Genomic DNA, 19,706 nt, shown 5'->3' with positions numbered 1-19,706 from the left:
TCTCGGGCGGTATCTCCGCGAAGTCCGGCGAGCCGCGCGCTGGCGGGGAAGGGGCGCGCACGCGTCGGGAGCCGCTGGTTGCGCATCTGGCGCCAGAGCGCGCCCCTCGCGCAGTGCCCGCCACAGCCGCGGCCTTGGGTTGGTGCTTTCTAGAGTGCGGGGCGCTCTCTCCCCGCGCGGGGGCACCAGAGCCCTCGGAAGTGTCAGGCACTGCGGTGCATTTTCCCAGTTCTCTTTTAAATGACTGCGGAAAAACAGATTCTCCGAGCCGCAAATGGGAAGACGGATTCTCAGACAAGGCTTGCGAGTGCTCCGCAGCCATCATTTAACTGCGCCCGCAGAGCAGTTACGGTTTGTCACCCGACCCTCCCGGATCGCCTCGTTTGTCCCTAACGAGACTCTGAGGCTCTGCCCGTGCTGGGCTTCTCGGTAGCTGGATGCTTGTCGTTCCCCGGGCAGCGCGAGCGCAGGGCACGCGTTCGCGCACACTCGCGCACACACGAAAACGCGCAAGGTACGGCAGGGGAGCAAGGGCTCTGGGTGCCCCGTGTGGGGGTGGGCATCTCTGGGAGTGAAGCTACGATCTGAGAATGGCTGCATCTTGCCAGGTTGACGGATGAGATAAAATGACGCGGCGCCACACATCGGACAGGCCAGGGTTGCTGCCGCGCATTTAGGGAACCCAATAGGCGTTAGGCGCGCTCCCTTCCCCTCACATGTCTCTATTTCCCGGGCGTGTGATGCCAGAAAGACCCACTTAGAGAGCTAGAGTTGAATTTGGAGATTCACCTTCCTCTGCAAAAGCATCAGCGGGAAGATCCGCAAAACCACGGATCCCCAAATAGATGGCCCGGAATGGGGCGGTTATCCGTGGTTACCGATGCTGAATATGTTTTGGTGTTTACAATATTTATTTAATTTTAGTATAGCTCGCCCTCCCTTTTAGGCAGGATGGGAAAGGAAAACGCAGCGGGAAGGGAGAAGGGAGGGAGGATTCCTATAATAAGAATCAGTGCATTTTTCAGAACTGAACCCAGCCGGATTTCCATTTCAAAAAAGGAGACAGCTTCTACTGTGATTGTAGAAGAGACTGCGGTGTGAATTAGGGACTGGGAGGCGTCGAGCAGCAGAACGGTCCATCTCAGAGGTACCTGGATCTAACACACACACACACACACACACACACACACACACACACACGTGTGCGCGCGCGCGCGCGTCTACACGGCCAGGATGTGTGCGTGTGTGTGCGTGTGTGAACTCCCACATGCTGCTGCTGTCTGCTTCTGGCCAGTGGCACCGATGCCTCTCTCCTCCCCGCTCGCCCCCAGATTCCCCTCCCCTCCCTGTTGCTTTTGTCTGGAGGGTGTTATGGGTTTGTGTGTGTATGAGCGTGTGTGTTTTTGGATTTCAGACTAATTTTCTGGAGTTTCTGCCCCTGCTCTGCGTCAGCCCTCACGTCACTTCACCAGCAGTAGCAGAGGCGGCGGCGGCGGCGGCGGCGGCTCCCGGAATTGGGTTGGAACAGGAGCCTCACTCGCTCTTTCGCTCGCGCTCTCCGCGCTCAGTGCTCAGAGGCAGGAGGAGCCTGGACCCAGGCGCTGCCGGCGAGCGGTAGGCGCCGGAGCCCGGGTGAGCAGCACAAACAGTGCCCTCCGTCGTCTCGGCCCTTACTGTTCCCACTGGGCGGCTTCCGCGGCTCCCCAGGTGGGACGCGCCGCGCCACCTGCCCGCACCTCCTGCGCCCAGCGGCCGCGGCGGATTCTGCAGCATCATTCGGTGGGCCCGTCGCAGAGCTGTCGCCGCCAGCAGTCTCCTCGTTCCTTTTAACGGGTCCTTCGTCTGGCCTGTGCCATGGAATCCTGTCTTGGGGACCCTTGCCCTATCATCCCTCTCTTGACCTCAGGCTTGGAAAGAGGGTGGGCATACTGGCGGCCTCGGCGGCGCCAGTGCCATCGCGGGGCAAGTTTATTTCTGGGGTGGGAGCTGGGCACTCATCCATCCACAGTCTCCCGGATGGGGCTGGGGTGGGGGTGACGCGAACGCGGAGGGAGAGTGCCCCAATTCATGGTGTTTGGGGTCCTGCACTGAGTCTTATGCGTGTCTGTTTGTCCTCAGCCTCGAGGTGTGTCCCGAATCCCAGTGCGCGTCTAGCAAGGAGCCTGCGCCCCAGAGTATCCCGGTAGCGCCGCGGGCCGGTGCTCCGCGCGCCGGGCCATGCAGCGGCGGCCGCGGCGGAGTTCCCAGTGCCGGTAGCGCCCCTCTGAGGCAGTCTGAGATGCCCCGGCCACTGTGAACGGTGCTGCCTACCCGGACAAGCTCAGTCCCGGACGTCCTCGGCTCTGAGCGCCCGCGACCGGCATCGAATAGAGCTGCGAGCGCGGCAAAGACTGCCCAGCACCGGCAGGGGAAGCTGGCTGGTGGCAGCCCAGGGACAAGTACTTAGTCTGACTCGGGCTGGCACTGGCGGCTAGGGATGTCGTCCTGGACGAAGTGGCATGGACCCGCCATGGTGCGGCTCTGGGGCTTCTGCTGGCTGGTTGTGGGCTTCTGGAGGGCCACTCTCGCCTGTCCCACGTCCTGCAAATGCACCGCTTCCCGGATCTGGTGCAGCGACCCTACTCCTGGCATCGTTGCATTTCCGAGGTTGGAGCCTAACAGTGCAGACCCTGAGAACATCACCGAAATGTGAGTTCCTGGTGATTTTCCTCCTTCCTTTTCTCCTGGCCCCTAGCGCAGGGGCTGACCAGGCGGGTAGGTCCTGGGCATGAAGGTTGTCTCAAGTCCGAGGAGAAAGCTGAGAGGAGAGATGTAGGACTGGGTCATCTGTCAGTCACCTTTCTGTTTCACTGGCTTGGGGTTGCTAATGTGAGGAGAAGTTTAAAATAAGTTTTAAATATATATATATATATATACATATATATATGTATATATATATATATTCCTGTCAGAAGGCATTGCATATGTACTTTATATTTCAAAGCCCTGTTTCAATAACTTAGTTTTGGACATTTTTGTTTCAGAAGATGCAATGTGTATGTTGTGTTAGAAGTTCCAGTAATATTTACTAGAAAAGAGATTAAGATAATTAACTTTTTGAAATCTGTAGAAGGAGGTTAGAGTCTCCCCCTTAACATCTTTCTGTGAGGTTTGGTGTTCACCAATTTCCCTTTCCATTTTGTATATTTATATTTTGCCTAGAAGATTGCATCCAGAGATGGCCTTGAAAATAATCTGTAAGAGGATAAGTTCTGAGTGTTGAAATGCACTCACTCAAAAGGGAAAATGTGATCGTTGGAAGCCTAAAAGCTTGGTCTGATTTAATTTGAATTTGACTTCCCAGAGATATAATTTTTAGACCATTTGGATTATAAATCTTAATTGCCCATTGAATAGTTTCCCAGTACCAGGTTGGATGATAAAGCATGAGAATGCTGCCTTCTGCATGAGACCCCTATGTCCCTGGAAATGTTTGAGTTTGTCTTGATCTGATGGAGAAGCAGAATTGTGCATTTCTGTTGTCCTCTTCTGATGCCTGTGACAAATAACGTTCCCAAGAAGGAATTTACCAGTCCTTTCTCCAGCATTCCCTTGTTATCTCTACTAGAGGTTTTTTTTTTTTCCCTCCCCCCTCTACGTCCTAGGGACTTTAACATTTTATACATTTTATTAACGCAAGAATTTATTCATCCACGTAGAAGGGTTGTAAAGCAGAGTTCCTCCTGGATTTTCTTAAAGTGTTTGATACTAAGATAGGCAGCCCTGAAAGTAGGGCTTGGGCTGTGGCCTTCCGGTTGGAGAGTGCGCATGCATTTTTCCCCCACCACTGAAAACGCACACCCCATTTCTGCCAACGCGTAGTTGACTGAGATAACCTGTTTTTTCATGTAAGTAAAAAACCTTCCTAGCCTCTGATGTTTGTTCTGCTGCTGATGCTCATGTAATAAAGGTTGGGCAGAAGGGAGTGACAATAAAACAGGGGAAACGTGCAGGCCTAGCAGTGTTGAGATGTGCCGGGAGCAGCCAACTGTCAGGCTGGATCCAGGATGCTCCAATCTCAGTCTTTTTGGCAAGGATAGCAGCAGGCTGGGTTGGAATGGGCTAGAGCGGAAGGGAGGGTAGGGCCCCAACCGTCATGACCCTGGGCTGAGCTGGTGCAGGCTCACAGGCTGGTCATAGTGTCTGTGGCCTTTTGTCAGGATCTGTGTCTTTTTTTTCATAAGACAATGTGTCAGTAGTCAGATGGAGGAAGCCATATAGAATTTTGAGCCCTTCAGATTATTTTGAGACTATGGGGAGTGCCTTTATATAGTTAGATACTGTTTTATGGTTGTTTTTAAATTCTGTAGAGGTGACAGGAGGAAATGAAATAGGGATGATCATTTTAACTTTAACATTCTTTTTCACTTTAACATTTTTAAGGCCATAATCAGAGAAAAATAAAACTTTTTAAATTAAGGAATATTATTTCAAATTTTAGTGGTCTTAGCTGTCCGATTTATATGAAATCAGTAGATTTGAGCAGAGCTTTCTTGTATCAGCTCTCACAACTGCCGTTGTTTATTTTTCTACCTGATGGCCGATGCCCGTTTGCAGGCATATAAAAAAATAGAATTTTTGGTCATATTTACAGAAGTATTTGTCAACAGTTTTTCATTCAATACTGGCCCTCCAAATTTCTACTCTTACATTTTTTTCCTTTTGATTTGAAAATTCATTGACTGAACTGAGAATGTGTAGGAATAAGTGTTCAGGATGGGCAGTTAGGCTGGTAGATGTGAGCTCTGAGAAGTATGTTTCTCTGCTCTGTCTCTCAGCTTTGATTGAGCCCTGCCAGTTTGTGTCCTAGGTGTCTCTATCTGCAAAACGTGTCAACATTTTTGTTTAGAAAGCACTTAATATAATTATTTTGAATCCTGCTGTTTTGATATCAAAATCACATCAGTGGGTGAGCTTGTTTCATTCTCATCCTTGTATGACACCATCTGTGCATTTTTTTCTTACATTTTAGTATTCACTTGAACAGCTTTTAAATTCTTGGCCATTGGGTACCAGCTACAGTTGGAAACAAGTTACACACTTTTTTACTTTGTTATTAGGCACAATGGTATTCCTAAACTAACTTGTTTTAAAGTTCTGGTTTAATGGTGTTTAGTTGAACTTGCATGTTTCTTTCTTTCTTTCTTTCTTTTTTTTAAGGAATAATGAAACTAAATAAACTGATTAGAACTTGCAGAGACAACAGTTTACCATATCATTTTAAAACAGCATATGTTTTAATATCTATATGTTGGAGGAAAAATATAATTGCTGTGCCTTTTAGAACTCAGGGAAGGGCCATGGGTAGAACGTTTCAAAAATACATGCATGTTTAATTGGGAGATAAGATTTTTCTTTTTTGTTGTTGTTGTTTATACATGATTATTTTAAACTGATGTTTTATTTTCAGTCACTATTTGAACCTATTTTATTAAAAGCCTTCTCATCACAGTATCTGCCTCATACTCTTTACCCACTAACATGATCTGTATCTAGATCTATATCTGTCTGTAGACATACATCACACCTGCCCATCATCACACTGATGATAAGTGCCAGCTTTTGTTATTTGGAAATAGTTACATCAAAGCTGTGCTAAATTCAATTTTAAAATGATACCATTGTCACATCTAAGCGGAATTCAGGAGTAAAGCTTGTTGTTGGAATTATGTAACTGGCCATTTAAGTCTCAGTTTTATCAAGTGCCAAAATGCATTGCAAAGGATAGTTCTGTCTCACATAAGTGGGAAAAGGCATTGTTAAAATAGGTCATGTATTTTTTTTATTGTGGTCAAAAACATAAAACTTAAGACCTACAAATAACATAAAACTTACCATTGTAATCATTTTACATAGTACCATTCAGTAGTGTTAGTATATTCACATTTTTGTAAAAGGGCATACATTTTTATATTGGTCATGTTTTATGAAGACCAGTGATGACCTTTTTTTCTGAGTTTCTTGGGTGATATTCTCTGAATTTGGGGAAATATTTGGAGACAAGTCTAATATTTTTCCTCTTGATGCAACATAAATAGAATTTGCAGCTTCTGCTGCTAGAGTGTCTATGTGCAATTTCTTGTTGGCTTGGTTAAGCAGCTGTAATGTTATGTCATTAATACATTGATTTTGGATTTTAGTAAGCTTTTCCACTGCAATTAATTGTACTGAAATAAAAAGAAAAACAGTTCTGGCATTTATAAGGACTCAGTGAAAGGTATCATTTTTCATTACTCTGATGTTTACTTCTAAGCCCATCTATTGGGTGTTCTAGAAGTTTGAATTGTGCTTTATATGCATTTAAGAACCACAGAGTAAGTTTTGACTGTGGTTGCATAAGCCACACTGGACTTGTTAATAAATAAGGCACTCTAATTTACATCATTCATTATTTAATACAGCTTGCAAGCTGGAGTTGAAAACATGTTGTCTTCATACTGAAGTATTTACAGAATTCAGCCCAGCACAACCAAATCTTCATTTCATACCTTGCATCCCTGCATTATGGAGGTTTTTACTACATTGGGTCAAACAATTAAAAAGCCCCATGATCCTTCTGACTCTACTTTCCTTCACCTCTCTCTCTCCATCACCTCTCATTGACTATCCAGGAAAAAGTGTTTGATTTTTTTCTTCTTTGAAAAGTGATATTTCCTATTCGAATTCTGAGCACTGGAGTTAAGGAAAGGGCCTGGGTTATAAGTTATTACGAGCAAGTAATGGGAAGCCAAGATAATGTGGTTACAGCTCCCCTGCACCGAGATTAACTCTGTTTAAGATCTTTCACTTTTTTTTTTTTTTAATCCCTCTACTTGTGTCTGTTTCAATATTCCCCTATAAAGACATTTTCTAAGCTGAAAATTTGTCTGAACAGCTGAGTTGAGGGCTTTCTTCTCAGGAACATTCTTTATGATCTCTATAACTATATCTAGGTCATAGGAGTATAAAACCTAGAGCTTTTGTTTAACTGGGGAAAGGGAATTGACCTTCTTCTTCTTCTTCTTCTTCTTCTTCTTCTTCTTCTTCTTCTTCTTCTTCTTCTTCTTCTTCTTCTTCTTCCTCTTCCTCTTCTTCTTCCTCTTCCTCCTCTTCTTCTTCCTCTTCCTCTTCTTATTCCTCCTCCTCCTCCTCCTCCTCCTCCTCCTCCTCCTCCTCCTTCTCCTCTGGTTTTAACTCATCGTTCATCTTCCTTGTTGGAGAAAGAAACGTTATCAAACCATGATTGAATACCATATGCTGATATTATTCATCAGACTAACTTTACCACTTCTCTGGAGAACTTCTCATGAGTTCTAAAACTATGGGGTAGAATGTGACATTGAACCCGCTGTCCCTTGGAATAATGCCAAATTTTGGTTCTTTTTAATTTCTTTAAATCAATAGGATGATTTTGGGGAGAGATTATTTAGGCAGGGTAAACTTTTTACATGTATGTGAGAGAGAAAAACAGAAAAAACTCAGCCTTGGATTATTAATAGCTGATTGACCATTTTCATAATCTACTTGGTTGGGCTAGTTTAAAGCACAAATTGCTACCTCCTACCCCCTGCACCTCCCCCCCTCTGCCCCCAACACACACATCACCCCAGTGGCAGAGACCTGAGCCCTGCAGTGGCCTCATAATTTTAGCTCTACATTTGATTCCTGATTGATCTCCATTAAAAAAGGCAAAGATCCCAAATGATCATGGTGCCCTCTCACCACTTAGTTTGCTCTCTGGGCTGTTCAAAGAACTGAGAAGTCATAAATATTGATCTGGGAGATGAAGGAGTGAATGCTTGTGAATTTATAAATCTGGGAAGAAAAGTAACGCATCAGTATGAAATTGACATGTTTCAAAAAAACAAAAACAAAAACAAAAAACGTATACGATAGAAAGCTGAAATTAGGAGTTACTTGATCTGGAAGCAGCTCCTTAATGTTTCTGGGCCTGAGCTTGTAAGATGTAAGCTGAGGGCTGTGGAGTCAATGCTTGGACCAGTTTCTCCTGGCTCTGAAGTTCCATGAAGTTTTAGTTACAGAGGTAACATGGTTTATATATCAGCTATGAAGCAGAGTGTTCAGAGCCTGGCACTGTGAGAGTCTGAGAACCTTTGGTGTCATATTCATATGTGCATGTTTTCGATGTCAGCTCTGAACTTCCCAAACCATATCTTTTTAAATATGAGCTGCTAATAAGGCTACTGGCCTGATGAGTCCAAGGTCACAGGGTCACTTGGAATCAGAAACACAGGAGAAATACACTGCTTCAGCCCCCTTTGCATTAACCAAGGTCACTGAAGTGTCACCTAAGGCCCCGATTCATTAAAGACATCATGGGGACTAGAACTCTTTTTCCAAGCATCCAAAGGAAATGACATGGCCTTTTTTTAAAGGTGCTTCCCCCCCATCTGTTCTGTGTCCTTGGACTGAACCTGAATCCAGCTCACCATTTTAGAAACATGAGAGATGTAAAGGCAAGCTCAGTCTGGCTAAGTCTGTGCAAACTGCCTCTACTAGAGACAAAGCAATTAAAAAGTGCATAAGCTACTGATCCTAAAGCAATGACCTTATCTTCACATAGGAAGAAATTCACTTTTTGTTTAGTTTACTATAAATGTTATTATTACGATTTTTTTAATTTTAAGTCTTCCTCATCACTAGGCAATTTGTATGCAAATGTCATGCCACCATGAAAAGCGTTTATGAGTTGGTAGCAATGAAAGATGCTAACTTGTGTTTTCTGCTGGACCATCTTGGCCAGCTGGGGTGGGAGGGAGGGCAGAGCAGATGGAGCAGAATGAAGGCTGCTACCCTTGGATTCTTTGTCAGGAGTGGTTATGTAGGTGGAGGAGCCCACACCCTTTATACAACACCTGCCCTAGTTCCCATGAAAGACCTGTGGTTGTAGAGTACTTATTCTTTCCTGCCTTCTCCCCACCTCTGTCCCAACTTCCCATTGCCCCAAGATTGATGGCTGAGCCAATGGGCAAGCTTAAGAGTTCTTGACTCAAATCTAGAATCTATTCTGCTACTGTTTTGTGTGTTGTCCATGGCCCACACAAAGACTTTTCTGGTGAGAGCACAGGTGCTCTTACTGAAGACACGTTCTTCATCTGTGACATACCTTTGGTTTCACGCAGGGCTTTTCCCCAGGGACCTAAAAGGCACTGTACAGACATCTGCTTATTTAGATTTCAAACCTTGCAGTGAAGCAGGTAAGAAGGTCATGACAGCCTCGCAGGGACTGTCAGGTTGATTGGCGTGCCTGGGGCTCTCCCATCAAGCAGAGTGTAATTTGGGTTAGAACCCCATCTAGTGTCTCAGGGCTTTGTCTGCTTAGCCCTATTTGGCCAAATTTGGCCTTGAGAGCACAGGCAGCTTTAAGAGAAGTGCAAAGATTCAAATAAATATTCATAAGTTAAACAGCATGGCAGTGGGAAGGAGGTGGACTGACGCTTCATCTCATGTCTTTCCCCGTCCATCATCATTTTCTCCTCTGCAATGTGTTCTGCTATTAGAAGATGAATGATTTGCGTACCCTTGGGAATATGACATCTAGTATGGAGTAAAAATGTTAATAATCACACGCCATTTAGAGACCCTTTTTATTGCAAATAAGGACCCATTGCTATTTAACACCTCACTTTTTCCTATAATCTTCGTATCTCAACAATTCTCTAGACACATGCATGCACACACACACCTGAACTCTATTTGTGTGTGTGGAATGTGTCTGTGAATATATAAACATATGTATAAAACTCCACTAGATGGGGTCCTTTCAGACTCAATTATCTTGAATTGTAAAATTTTCCTAATGATTTAGGATTTACTTCTGTAGGCCACCCAGACTTTTAAAAAAATTGAGCTATAATTGACATATAATATTATATTACTTTCAGGTGTACAACGTAATTATCTCATATTTTTTACCATATATATTATAAAATGATGTCCACAGTAAGTCTAGTTAATATCCATCGGTTCACATAGTTATAAGGTTTTTTTTTTTCCTCCTGATGAGAACTTTTAAGATCTACTTTCTTATCAACTTTCAAATATAGAATACAGTATTATTAACAATAGTCACCATGCTGTACATCATATTCCCACACAGATTTTTAATTTTGTTTTAATCCTTCTGGGTTTCTCTCCATGAGGACCTGATAGGATGTTTTCTCTGAGGGAAGTATGTGATTATACTTGGCTACTCAGAGACCCCATGTGTCTGCCCTCTTTGATCTGATCTCAACCTAAACAAAAATTTATATTATTAGTGAGGCATTTTTGAACAATTTTACAATACTGTAATTTAAACCAAAAGATATTAGAATATTGGTTTTCAACCTCTAAAATAATACTGCAGTCTAAAAAGAGAGGCTTTAAAACTCTAATTTTTGTCACAGAAGTTGTCTCTCTTTCACATGCCCCAGGATCCCTTGCTGCAAGGTGGCATAAAGGTCTGTGCCTGATGCTCTCACTGTTGCTTGTTGTGGGACAGCTTGCTTGCTTCCCTTCTCCAGTGTTGGCTTACTCATCTGTGCAGGGTTGGGGAGTGGTGGGCAAGAGAGCTCAACATAGTGGCCTCTAAGCTCTCTGGCCAGGTATGCTAAAAATAAATAAAAAAAAGACAAGCACCCCAAACCCAAACCACAACACCCTTAGTGGTCTGCTTCCAGGTTCACTTCGGAGCTCTGGTGCCACCTCCCCAGACTCAAAGAGTGCTGTGGAAGATATTGCTCTTGGCATAATTCTCTTGCATGCCTGCATTTAGCCTTTTCTTGTTGTGACTCTTAAGTCTCCTTCCTCTGTTTTTGGTGATGTTCCTTGTCCCCTTCTCCATTTTGCCCAGCACGTGCGCGTGCGCACGCACACACACACACACGTGTGCGCAGGGATCTGGCTGCAAAGCCCTTTTAATGGCTTGTGAAGAAATCTTGAGTTTCAGGACCTGTAGGCGAACCACCATGGTTCCCACTGAACCTGGCTTGATAAGGTTAACACAGTCAGCGAGGCAGCAAAGTATAGGAACCTGATGTAACTGAGAGGGGCCGTGGGCAGCAGATGGAATGTGGGGTTCACATCCACACTCTTACGTTATCAGAACCTGGGATCCTAGTTGAGTCATTTAATCTCATCAGACTGAACTTCCTTTTCTTAAAATTGGGGGTTAGGTCTTGGATGGCTGCTAACCTCTGAAAGGCTCTGTGGTTCTGAATCTGTCACCCATGGGTACTTGTGTTTCCTTCTCCGTTCTGGAATTCAGCTTTGTCTTCTCCCCTGGGACACAGCCCAAGCTTGCTCCAGGTCTCATGGTGGTTTAAGCAGCAAAAGTCCAATCTGTGAGTTTTCGCTAAATTCAACTCTGCAGTTCAAGTCAGATGGCTTTGCAGGTCACCAGCTCCCTGCATGCTGTGTGGCTGTGTGTCCATGGCCTCTCTTTAATCAACACAGTCTTTAATTTTTTTTCTCGGGAATAGTTTCCTTAACATGTACTGTCTATCTGCACTTTCAATAATTCATCAACTAATCCACATGTTTACGTCTGATCAGACCACAGCCACCATATGTGTGTTCTGACTTTTTCAGCCCACTCTGGGTTTACTCCCGTGGCTGGTGCCCTGGAGGATTTCTGATTGGCTCGCTTCCTTGGCCGTTGTCCACCTTCCATGGCCTTCAGACAGGAGCCTGCACTGAAATCAAATGTCATCTTTATGCACATCAAATTTTCCTTTCCTACTGGCTGCAACAGTTTACCACACGTTCCCCCATTGTCACACGGGCTACCTGCTATCTAGTTTAAATTTCCTGTAAACATTAGTTCAGTTCAGCTAGTGTTTATTGAGGACACTGGAGTGCTACGGACAAACAAGGATAGTGTCCTGAAGCAAGGACCCCCTGAGTAGCTTATATCCAGGGGGAAAGACAGATGCACAAACATCTAATTGTAATATAATGTAATCAGGGCAGTCAGCGCACACAAGGGTAGAACCCGCATTTACTTTGTGATCATTTCAGCTTCAGCCAGACATGGGGTCATTTACAAAATGTGCTCCTTCCTAAATGTGCTTGGTTTTCACTGTTGAATAGTGGGAGGCGTAGATGTGTAGACTGGATGTGAGCAATTCCCAGCCCCGACTTCCGATGATGGCAGTAACCCAGCTGAGTTTTGTTTTCTTCTCTGTCAGTTTTGGATGTTCTCGTGGGATTGTCCACTCATTTTCCACTCGAGCAAGCCGCTGGTGTCTGAAACCTGTCTTTCCCTTAGGTTAGGGTAGAAGGGCTGGAGTGCCTCTTGGCTGAAGCTAATCACTCCACTTCTATGACAGAGCCCATCCACTTAAACTTTTCTCTATCAACGAATTCCTTTCTCACCAGTATTTTCAGTCTCTTTCTCTCGTAAACATCAGAATTTAAGCAGGACCATGTCTCCTATCTTGGACAAGTTAGCACTGTTAACTTGCTCTGTTTCCTCCTTCTCTGTCTTTCCTCTTTAATCCCCACCCTTTCTCCTCTCCCTTCAAAGCCTCATATTAGAAAACTGGTCTGTATTCATTAAGTCTATTTCCTCACCTCCTAGTCACGTCTCAATTCATGGCTTCCTTGAGTCAGTTCTCTGTCACTATTCCCAGAGACCTTTGTGAGGCTAAATCTAAGGGCATAGTTCTCTGTCCTTCTCTTATTGCTTCTTAGCAGAACTTACCCTCATCTCTCACTCCCTCCTTCTAGAAGCATCCTTTTCCTTGGGTGTCACTGCACTTTCCTTGTTTCCCCCCAGTCCCCCAGGCTGCTGCTTGCAGTCTTACTTGTAGACTCCCCTTTCTCTGCTCCTCTGCCAGGTGCTGTCCCTTGGGCGGCTGTCCTAGGGTTGTATCTCTCCCAGGGCTCCCAAGCCCTGCACCGAGAGAGGAAGAGGATCCTTTGGTGGAAAGTGTAGAAAGAATGCAACATACACGCCAAAGTTAGAGTCAAAGGGAAAGGGAAAGTTTATTAGAAAAGGGGTAACACTCCACAAACAGAGGGTGGTCTCTCAGAGGCAGAGAGTGAGAGGGACCCTGTGTTCAGGGAATTCAGTTTATATATCATTCTTTAGTTCTCATTTCCTTAGATATGGACAGTGAAGAAGAGGATGGAAAGAGTAAGTAGCCTGAAAGGCCTGCTGGCAGTTTCCAGCTTTTAACCTGTAGGTTCTCATTGGTTTTAGCCATAGGGAATGAATGATTTTTGTGTAGAGCAGCCACTTAAAGACTCTGTTGCTCCAGTTTCCTCTTCACAGGTGTGGGGAATGGGCTGTCAGCAATCCCAGCAGAAATCTTCCTTTATCCTGGCCTGGCTGCAGGGCTGATCAGCATATTGCAGTCTCTGAATACAGCTTGATTAACATTTTAATTCTCTTGCCTCCTCCCTACTTTACATCCGCTATGGATGACCTTTGGGTTTATATGCCCAACTGCCTAGTGAATAGTCCTCTTGGATGTATCATAGTGTCACAGTTGACATTTCCAAATTAAATTCATCCTCATCTTCCCAAACCCATCTCTAGCGTTCTCTGTCTTGATGGATGGCGCTGCTGTCTGCTCAGTAATACCTGCCAGAAACCTTGACTCTGCCCTCTCTTTAACCTCTGTATTCATTTAATTATCATGTCTTGCCAATTAATTCTCATAAATTCCCAGATTTTAAGTTTGTCCATTTCTTTTTGTCTCTACTGCCCTCATTCATTCATTCATTCATTCATTCTTTCAATAAATATTCACTGGGTTCCGCTGAGTCATGCTGAATACTTGGGAGATGGTGGTGAGAAAGACTGACTTGGTTTCTTCCTACCAAGCTTGCAGTCTGGGAGGGGAAATGAACATTAAGCAAGTACTTACATAAGCAAAAAATAAATAAATAAATAAATCGTTTCATCATCATTTTTGCCTAAAGTGTTGTAACCTTCCTGCTTGGCATCCTCTTCTCCAGTCTTGTCCTCTCTCTACCTGTATGCCACACGGTGCTGGGGCAGATGGTCTTTCTAAAATGCTGATATTATCATACCACTGCTTCCAATTGCCCTGTGGCTCTCTATGTCTCTTAAAGTTCAAAGTCTTTTTCTTTGGTTTTGTTTTTTTAGTTTTCAAAATATAAAATCAGATTGCCAATATATTGCTACATATAATAAGACATATAACTGTCCATAGATTGGAATATGCAGATCGGCATTACAGTTGCTTGCTACACCAGTAGATGTATAAAAGAGAACACATTATAACTGGAAGCTTGCTTGGTGATTTTGGAATTAGAGCAAAGGCACTTAATTCTGCATTTAAAATGTTAAATGGCATTAAGCTAAGCTTGCCCGAGGCTTCCATCTCCATAATTGGAGCGCCTTCACAAAGGGAATGCAGAACTTGAAGTACTTGGCCCAGACCTGTGTCCCCTGGATGGACACTCCTTTTTCTCTCCTTCATTCACTGCCCAGCGCCAATTCTGATTGACACGTTCTTTCTTTGGAAAGGTTAATGCCTTTAGCCAAGCTTCACTCAAGCCTGGGAGCCTTTCAGATTCTTTAAAGTGATTTTGCACATCTTTTCTTTGAAAATACACTAATATTACTGTATCGAATTTTATTAGTAAGTAGTTTTTTTAGAAGTAACATTTGAAGATGATAAGAAATGCAAATGATACAGAGTGTAGTAGGAAAGGTTAGTCTCACTCCAATCCTCTAATCCTCAGCCTCCTATTCCAGTAGCAACTTTGATTTTGGTTTGTGTTTCTCCAGAAATAGTCTAAACACATAAATTAGTACATAATCCTTGTCTTTTTTTTGTTTGTACACAAATGAAGGTGTATACACACACACATACACACATATATGTACTTACATACCCCTCTATTTATACTTTTAACTATACTCACTGTTCTGCGTTTTGTTTTTTTACTTAACACTGTATCTTAAAAATGTTTCGATGTCAGTATATATACAACAGCCTGTTTTCACGGCCACACAGTACAGTAATCTGTTGAATGAATCAACTATATTTTACCAGCCTCCTGTTGAACAACCTTGTGTGCAAGTTCTTGTACACGTGCGTAATTTTATCTATAGGAAAAGTTATTTGAATTTGAATTGCAGGGACATTTGCAAGACATTTATGATTTTGATAGATATTACCAAGTTGTCTTGCAAAAAGACCATATCATTTTATTCTCGCCCACCAAACTGGAAGCTTTTTGACCTTTGTCAATTGTATTCCTGGGAAATAATATCTCACCATCATTTTATTTCGTAGTTCTATAATTATGATCCAGGTTGAAAATCATTTTATATGTATATAAGTCATTTGTATTTCTTTTTCAGTGAACTGTGTTATCATATCTCTTAGCTATTTTCTTTTTCTGTTGAGTTGGTGGCCTTTTCAAAAAATCAATTCATAAAATCTCTTTAACAATAAGAAAATGTATACTATGTATTTCTTCTCCTTCTCATTCACATCCCTCTCCCCATCTCCATGGCTTCTATGTTGTAAAGGTGCCTCTAAAGTGTCTTGAGTATGAAATAAGTCTCCTATATTTTGCTTTACTACTTTTACTATTATATGCTTTTGTATTTAAAGCTTCATTCTATCTGCATTTTTAAAATAAAAAGAGTGAAGTAGCAACAAATTTTGTTTTATTATTTTTTTCAAAATAGATAATCAGCCAGCCAGGTTTCTTGAGGCCACTGATTATATAATTCAACCTTTCCATCCATAATTTAAAATAACAATTAAGTTGTATATGAATATCACCTTTGTATTTGGGCCTATTTTGGGATCTACTGTATTCTGTCAATAAGTGTCTATTTACATGCCAGCACTGCACTTTTTATCTCCTGAAACCTCATATCATTTTTTTCTACTTGAAGTATTTGTCTTACTCACCAGTCTTTTCTTTAAGAATTTTCAAGGTTAATCTTGCATAATAATTTTACCATATAAATTTTAGGAATTGTTTGCCTTGCTATACTACACCCACATTGTATCGATATTTTAAATTAAGGTAGCATTTAAAAAAGTCTTAACCAGTATGAAAAGCACCTGCATCCTCAAATTCAAACCTTTAGGCTGTGTCTTCATCATGTGCTTTTATATTGTACAGCCTCCTGTATATCCCAGTCTTAGCATAGGCCACTTAGCATCATAAATGCATGCATGTCTGTACATACCATTAGAATATAAACTGCATGAAGGCAGGAACCATGTGGATCTCATTTACTCTTCTTCCCAGGACCCAGTACAATGTCCTAAATCTCCACATTATACACATACATGTGGATGGATATGCACATACCTACACTCCCCTACAAATCTGTCATTTAGAATTCCAAATAAGAGTATTTATAGTTGTTCTTTGGGCTCTCAATATGTAAATTTCTAGACATGACTTTTATGAAGTCATCAGGTTAAGACATATCTTTAAATAAATATCCTTTTTGGAATTAAACAACACAACATTGTTTCACACACAGTAAGAAATCAGTTCATTGTAGAGACATAGCATAGCTGGAAAGGAAGAAAGATAAAGCTCTAGTGAGGCAGGCCGAGTCTGCATCCAGCAGGAAGAAGGGACAGGAAAGAGGAGGGAGGATGAGGGCAAGCAGATGAAGAGAGATGCTCAACAGTCCAGCTCAACAGCAGAGGTAAATCCAGAGAAAATAATCATCCCAGGGACATCTGATTCCAGCAAGCAAATAGGCCTAATGAGAAAAATTTGTGGTGTAATAGCTAATAATGGATATCCCTGAGGATCAATTGCAGTTTTTCCTGCAACTGCATTTATGATGCTTCACTTAAAAAGCAATTCTGGTGTGAGGTTTCAGATGTGATTTATCTTGCTTGTAGTAAGAATGGTAGAGACTGTTCATATTTCTTAAAGAACTGCAGACATCAAGAGTACAAAAAGAGTGTCAGGTCTAGTTTAATGTCCCATCCGATGCATATACTTTTGTACCTTTGCAATCAAGGTGCATTGGGCCAATCTTATAGATGTTTCATGGAGCTTCCTTTATATTTATAATAATAACACTATCAGGCATCTTAGAAATTTTGATAGTTATTTGAAAAACTGATTATAAAGCAACTAAGTGATAGACATAATATTGAAAGGTTTTTAAAAATAGAGTGGGAAGTATATAGATTAACAAATTGCATTGAATAATGCAAAAAGCTAATTCTCCCTCAAGATAAATAATATCCATTTATTTATGTTTATACAATACAACATGTTTATAATATACATATAAACAAAACAGTTTAGATGCCATACATATTTTGAAAGTTAAAGTTTGAAAAAGGAATGGACATTGTGGAAACAATATATAATGTTAAACTCTGATGAGAAGTCTTATTTTTGGTTGTTGTTGGCTCTCATGGTAAGCCTGGGTGACCCTCTGGGATTTAACTTCGTAGCCATCTCAGTAATTCTTTCAGGGTATTGCTCTCTCACCAATAAAAAGTATTTTCTGGAGTTTAAACTGTCTGGCACTTTGGGGCACTATCGAACCTTTTATTTACCTCAGCCTACCTTAGAATCCACTCTGTTATTACTTGCCTCTCATTGTATTTTATATCTATACATGTACAGTTTAGAAGGGAATAGATCTTTGTTGGCAAAGTCATTTTGGGGTAGCTAAAATGGAGGATAGGAATCGATTGTATGTGTATGTGTTGATTGATTGACCAATTCATTTAGTGAATTAATCAATCAACACGTATTTTTTGAATGTGTCCTCCTACCAGGCACTTTTCTGAGTCTGTGGTAACAAGACTTAGGCCAGCTCCTACCATTTGTATGGCCTATTGAAGTATATCAGCGGAGGTCCCCAGTTGGATCACTTCTCTCTCATAGCTGTGTGGAGAATGGATTCAACCAAACTGCATCAACACCACCACAGACAGCAGCCTTGGACTCCTCCTTCCCTCTTGTGCCTTGGGACATACACATCCACAGCATGGCACACCCTCAGGAGGACAGATCTATAGAAAAGGCCTATATAGGCCTTGGGAGAGCACTCTGGGTCTTTGGGTAGGGAATTCTGGGATTCTACTAGATCAAGAAAGAAGGCACCATTTCCAGGTAGAAGCATCCTGTTGGCCCTGCAGACACCTTGCTTCATATAGAGGTACTCAGTTGGAGGAGCACCAGAGTGAGGGCCTCTAATGTGCCTGAGTCCACTGCCCAGAGATAGGACACAAGGGACAATGCTGTTTGGGCCTTTCTCTTGTATCTGGCCTCTGTGGCATGGTGGTTTTGCGCTGTAATGATGCTGAGCAATAATGGACCAGATTTAGCTGCTATTATTCAGGTTATGGTCCTTGTTCTGCAACTTTGTTTTGTTGGATGGTCCTGGTCCATTTCATTTATTAAGTTGTTTACAACAGTTCCCCTGGACTCTAGAGGTTATCAGTTTGTGCTCTATTTCTCTTTTAACTGTCTTTCTCATTCTTTAATTGCAAGTCCTTTACAAAATTTTATATCTTCTTTTTTTTTTTTCTTTTTTTGATTGTGGTAAAATACACATTTCAAGTTGTATAACCAACACCACTGTCCATCTCCAGAATGCTTTTTATTTTGCAAAACTGAAACCATATCCATTAAACAAGTCCCCATTCTCCTGTCCCCAGCTTTTGGCAGCCACCATTCTGCTTTCTGTCTCTATGAATTTGACTCTTCTAGGTACTTCAAAAATGTATGTCTTTTTGAATAATGATATACCTTGAATTAAAAGTTTTTATAAGAGATTTGTTTTTAGGATTTTAAAACTCACTCGCACTTCCTTTCTGCAAAATAGCTTCTCTTTATTGTGACCTCACACAACCACTATGACTGGGTTCCCTTGTCACCAGCATCTTTGTAGTTTAACTCCAAAGAAAGTGATCCCCAACCTTCTGTAAAAGTGACTGAAGGTTAACATGTGAAGTGAAACCAGTGAAGATAAAATTGGAAGTGTTCTTCACATTTTATTGCTCTCCTTACTCCCACAGTCTGTAAATGTTGGCTGAAAAATTGTGCCAAAATCAAAACAGACCTTCACAGAGATCCTAAAATTTTACCACTTGAATCATTCTCTTTTCTTGACATTATGCCTGATGCTCATTTTTCTCAGTGCCATGCTCGATCTGTCCTGCAGTTGAAGCAGAAATATTAGTTCCAAAAATCTTTTTCGTATAGAATGGTTTGACCAGACTGAACCCCAAGAACTTTTCAAACTATGTTCTGCTGTGATTAGTGCTGACTTGAATGCTTTTTAGAATTCTTAATGCCTGAGCTTTAATCATTGGAAGTTCTTCTCATAGTCATAAATGAAACATTGACCGGCCTGAAATAACAGGGAACGAGGAAAAAACTTTTCTTTTTTTTTTTTTTTTTAAAAAGGTAATTTCTGTATTGGATTGGAGTCCCAAGAAAATTTCACTTTTTTATGACCATTCACTCTGAAACATACAAAAAAATATCATGGATGGAACGTAATTCTATAGTATGAGCATATTAGTCATAATGACCACTGAATTTATATTGAACAAATATTAGAAATGTTACAGTTCATCAGTATTTGAATAACTGATGATAATTATTTTATACAGGAAGGTTGGTAAGCTAAAAATGAGAGGGAGGGAATGAGGAATAAAAAGAGAGTGAGACATAAACAGCAACTAACTCTA

The 19,706-nt window shown here is 42.0% G+C and overlaps 1 protein-coding gene across 6 annotated transcripts in view; it reads left to right on the top strand.

The window, feature by feature from the left end:
* Positions 1 to 226: 226 nt before the first annotated feature.
* The window catches only part of NTRK2 (neurotrophic receptor tyrosine kinase 2), a 319,160-nt gene continuing 299,680 nt past the window's right edge, over positions 227 to 19,706 (top strand). For 2 of the 6 annotated variants that reach the window (XM_016130220.2, XM_016130217.2), the window contains exons 1-4: positions 227 to 514; positions 1,026 to 1,147; positions 1,415 to 1,632; positions 2,119 to 2,688. In XM_016130220.2, the coding sequence (XP_015985706.2) occupies positions 2,477 to 2,688 (212 nt within the window). In that variant the 5' untranslated portion in view covers positions 227 to 514; positions 1,026 to 1,147; positions 1,415 to 1,632; positions 2,119 to 2,476. The remainder of the gene's footprint in view (positions 515 to 1,025; positions 1,148 to 1,414; positions 1,633 to 2,118; positions 2,689 to 19,706) is intronic. The other 4 variants (XM_016130222.2, XM_016130223.2, XM_016130224.2 and 1 more) reach the window with 4 other exon arrangements.

The sequence above is a fragment of the Rousettus aegyptiacus genome, unplaced genomic scaffold, assembly GCF_014176215.1.
Source record: "Rousettus aegyptiacus isolate mRouAeg1 unplaced genomic scaffold, mRouAeg1.p scaffold_m13_p_3, whole genome shotgun sequence".
In the NCBI taxonomy this organism is placed as follows: Eukaryota; Metazoa; Chordata; class Mammalia; order Chiroptera; family Pteropodidae; genus Rousettus; species Rousettus aegyptiacus.
The sequence above is the reverse complement of the archived record's forward strand: the minus strand, read 5'-3'. Positions and strand labels throughout refer to the sequence as shown.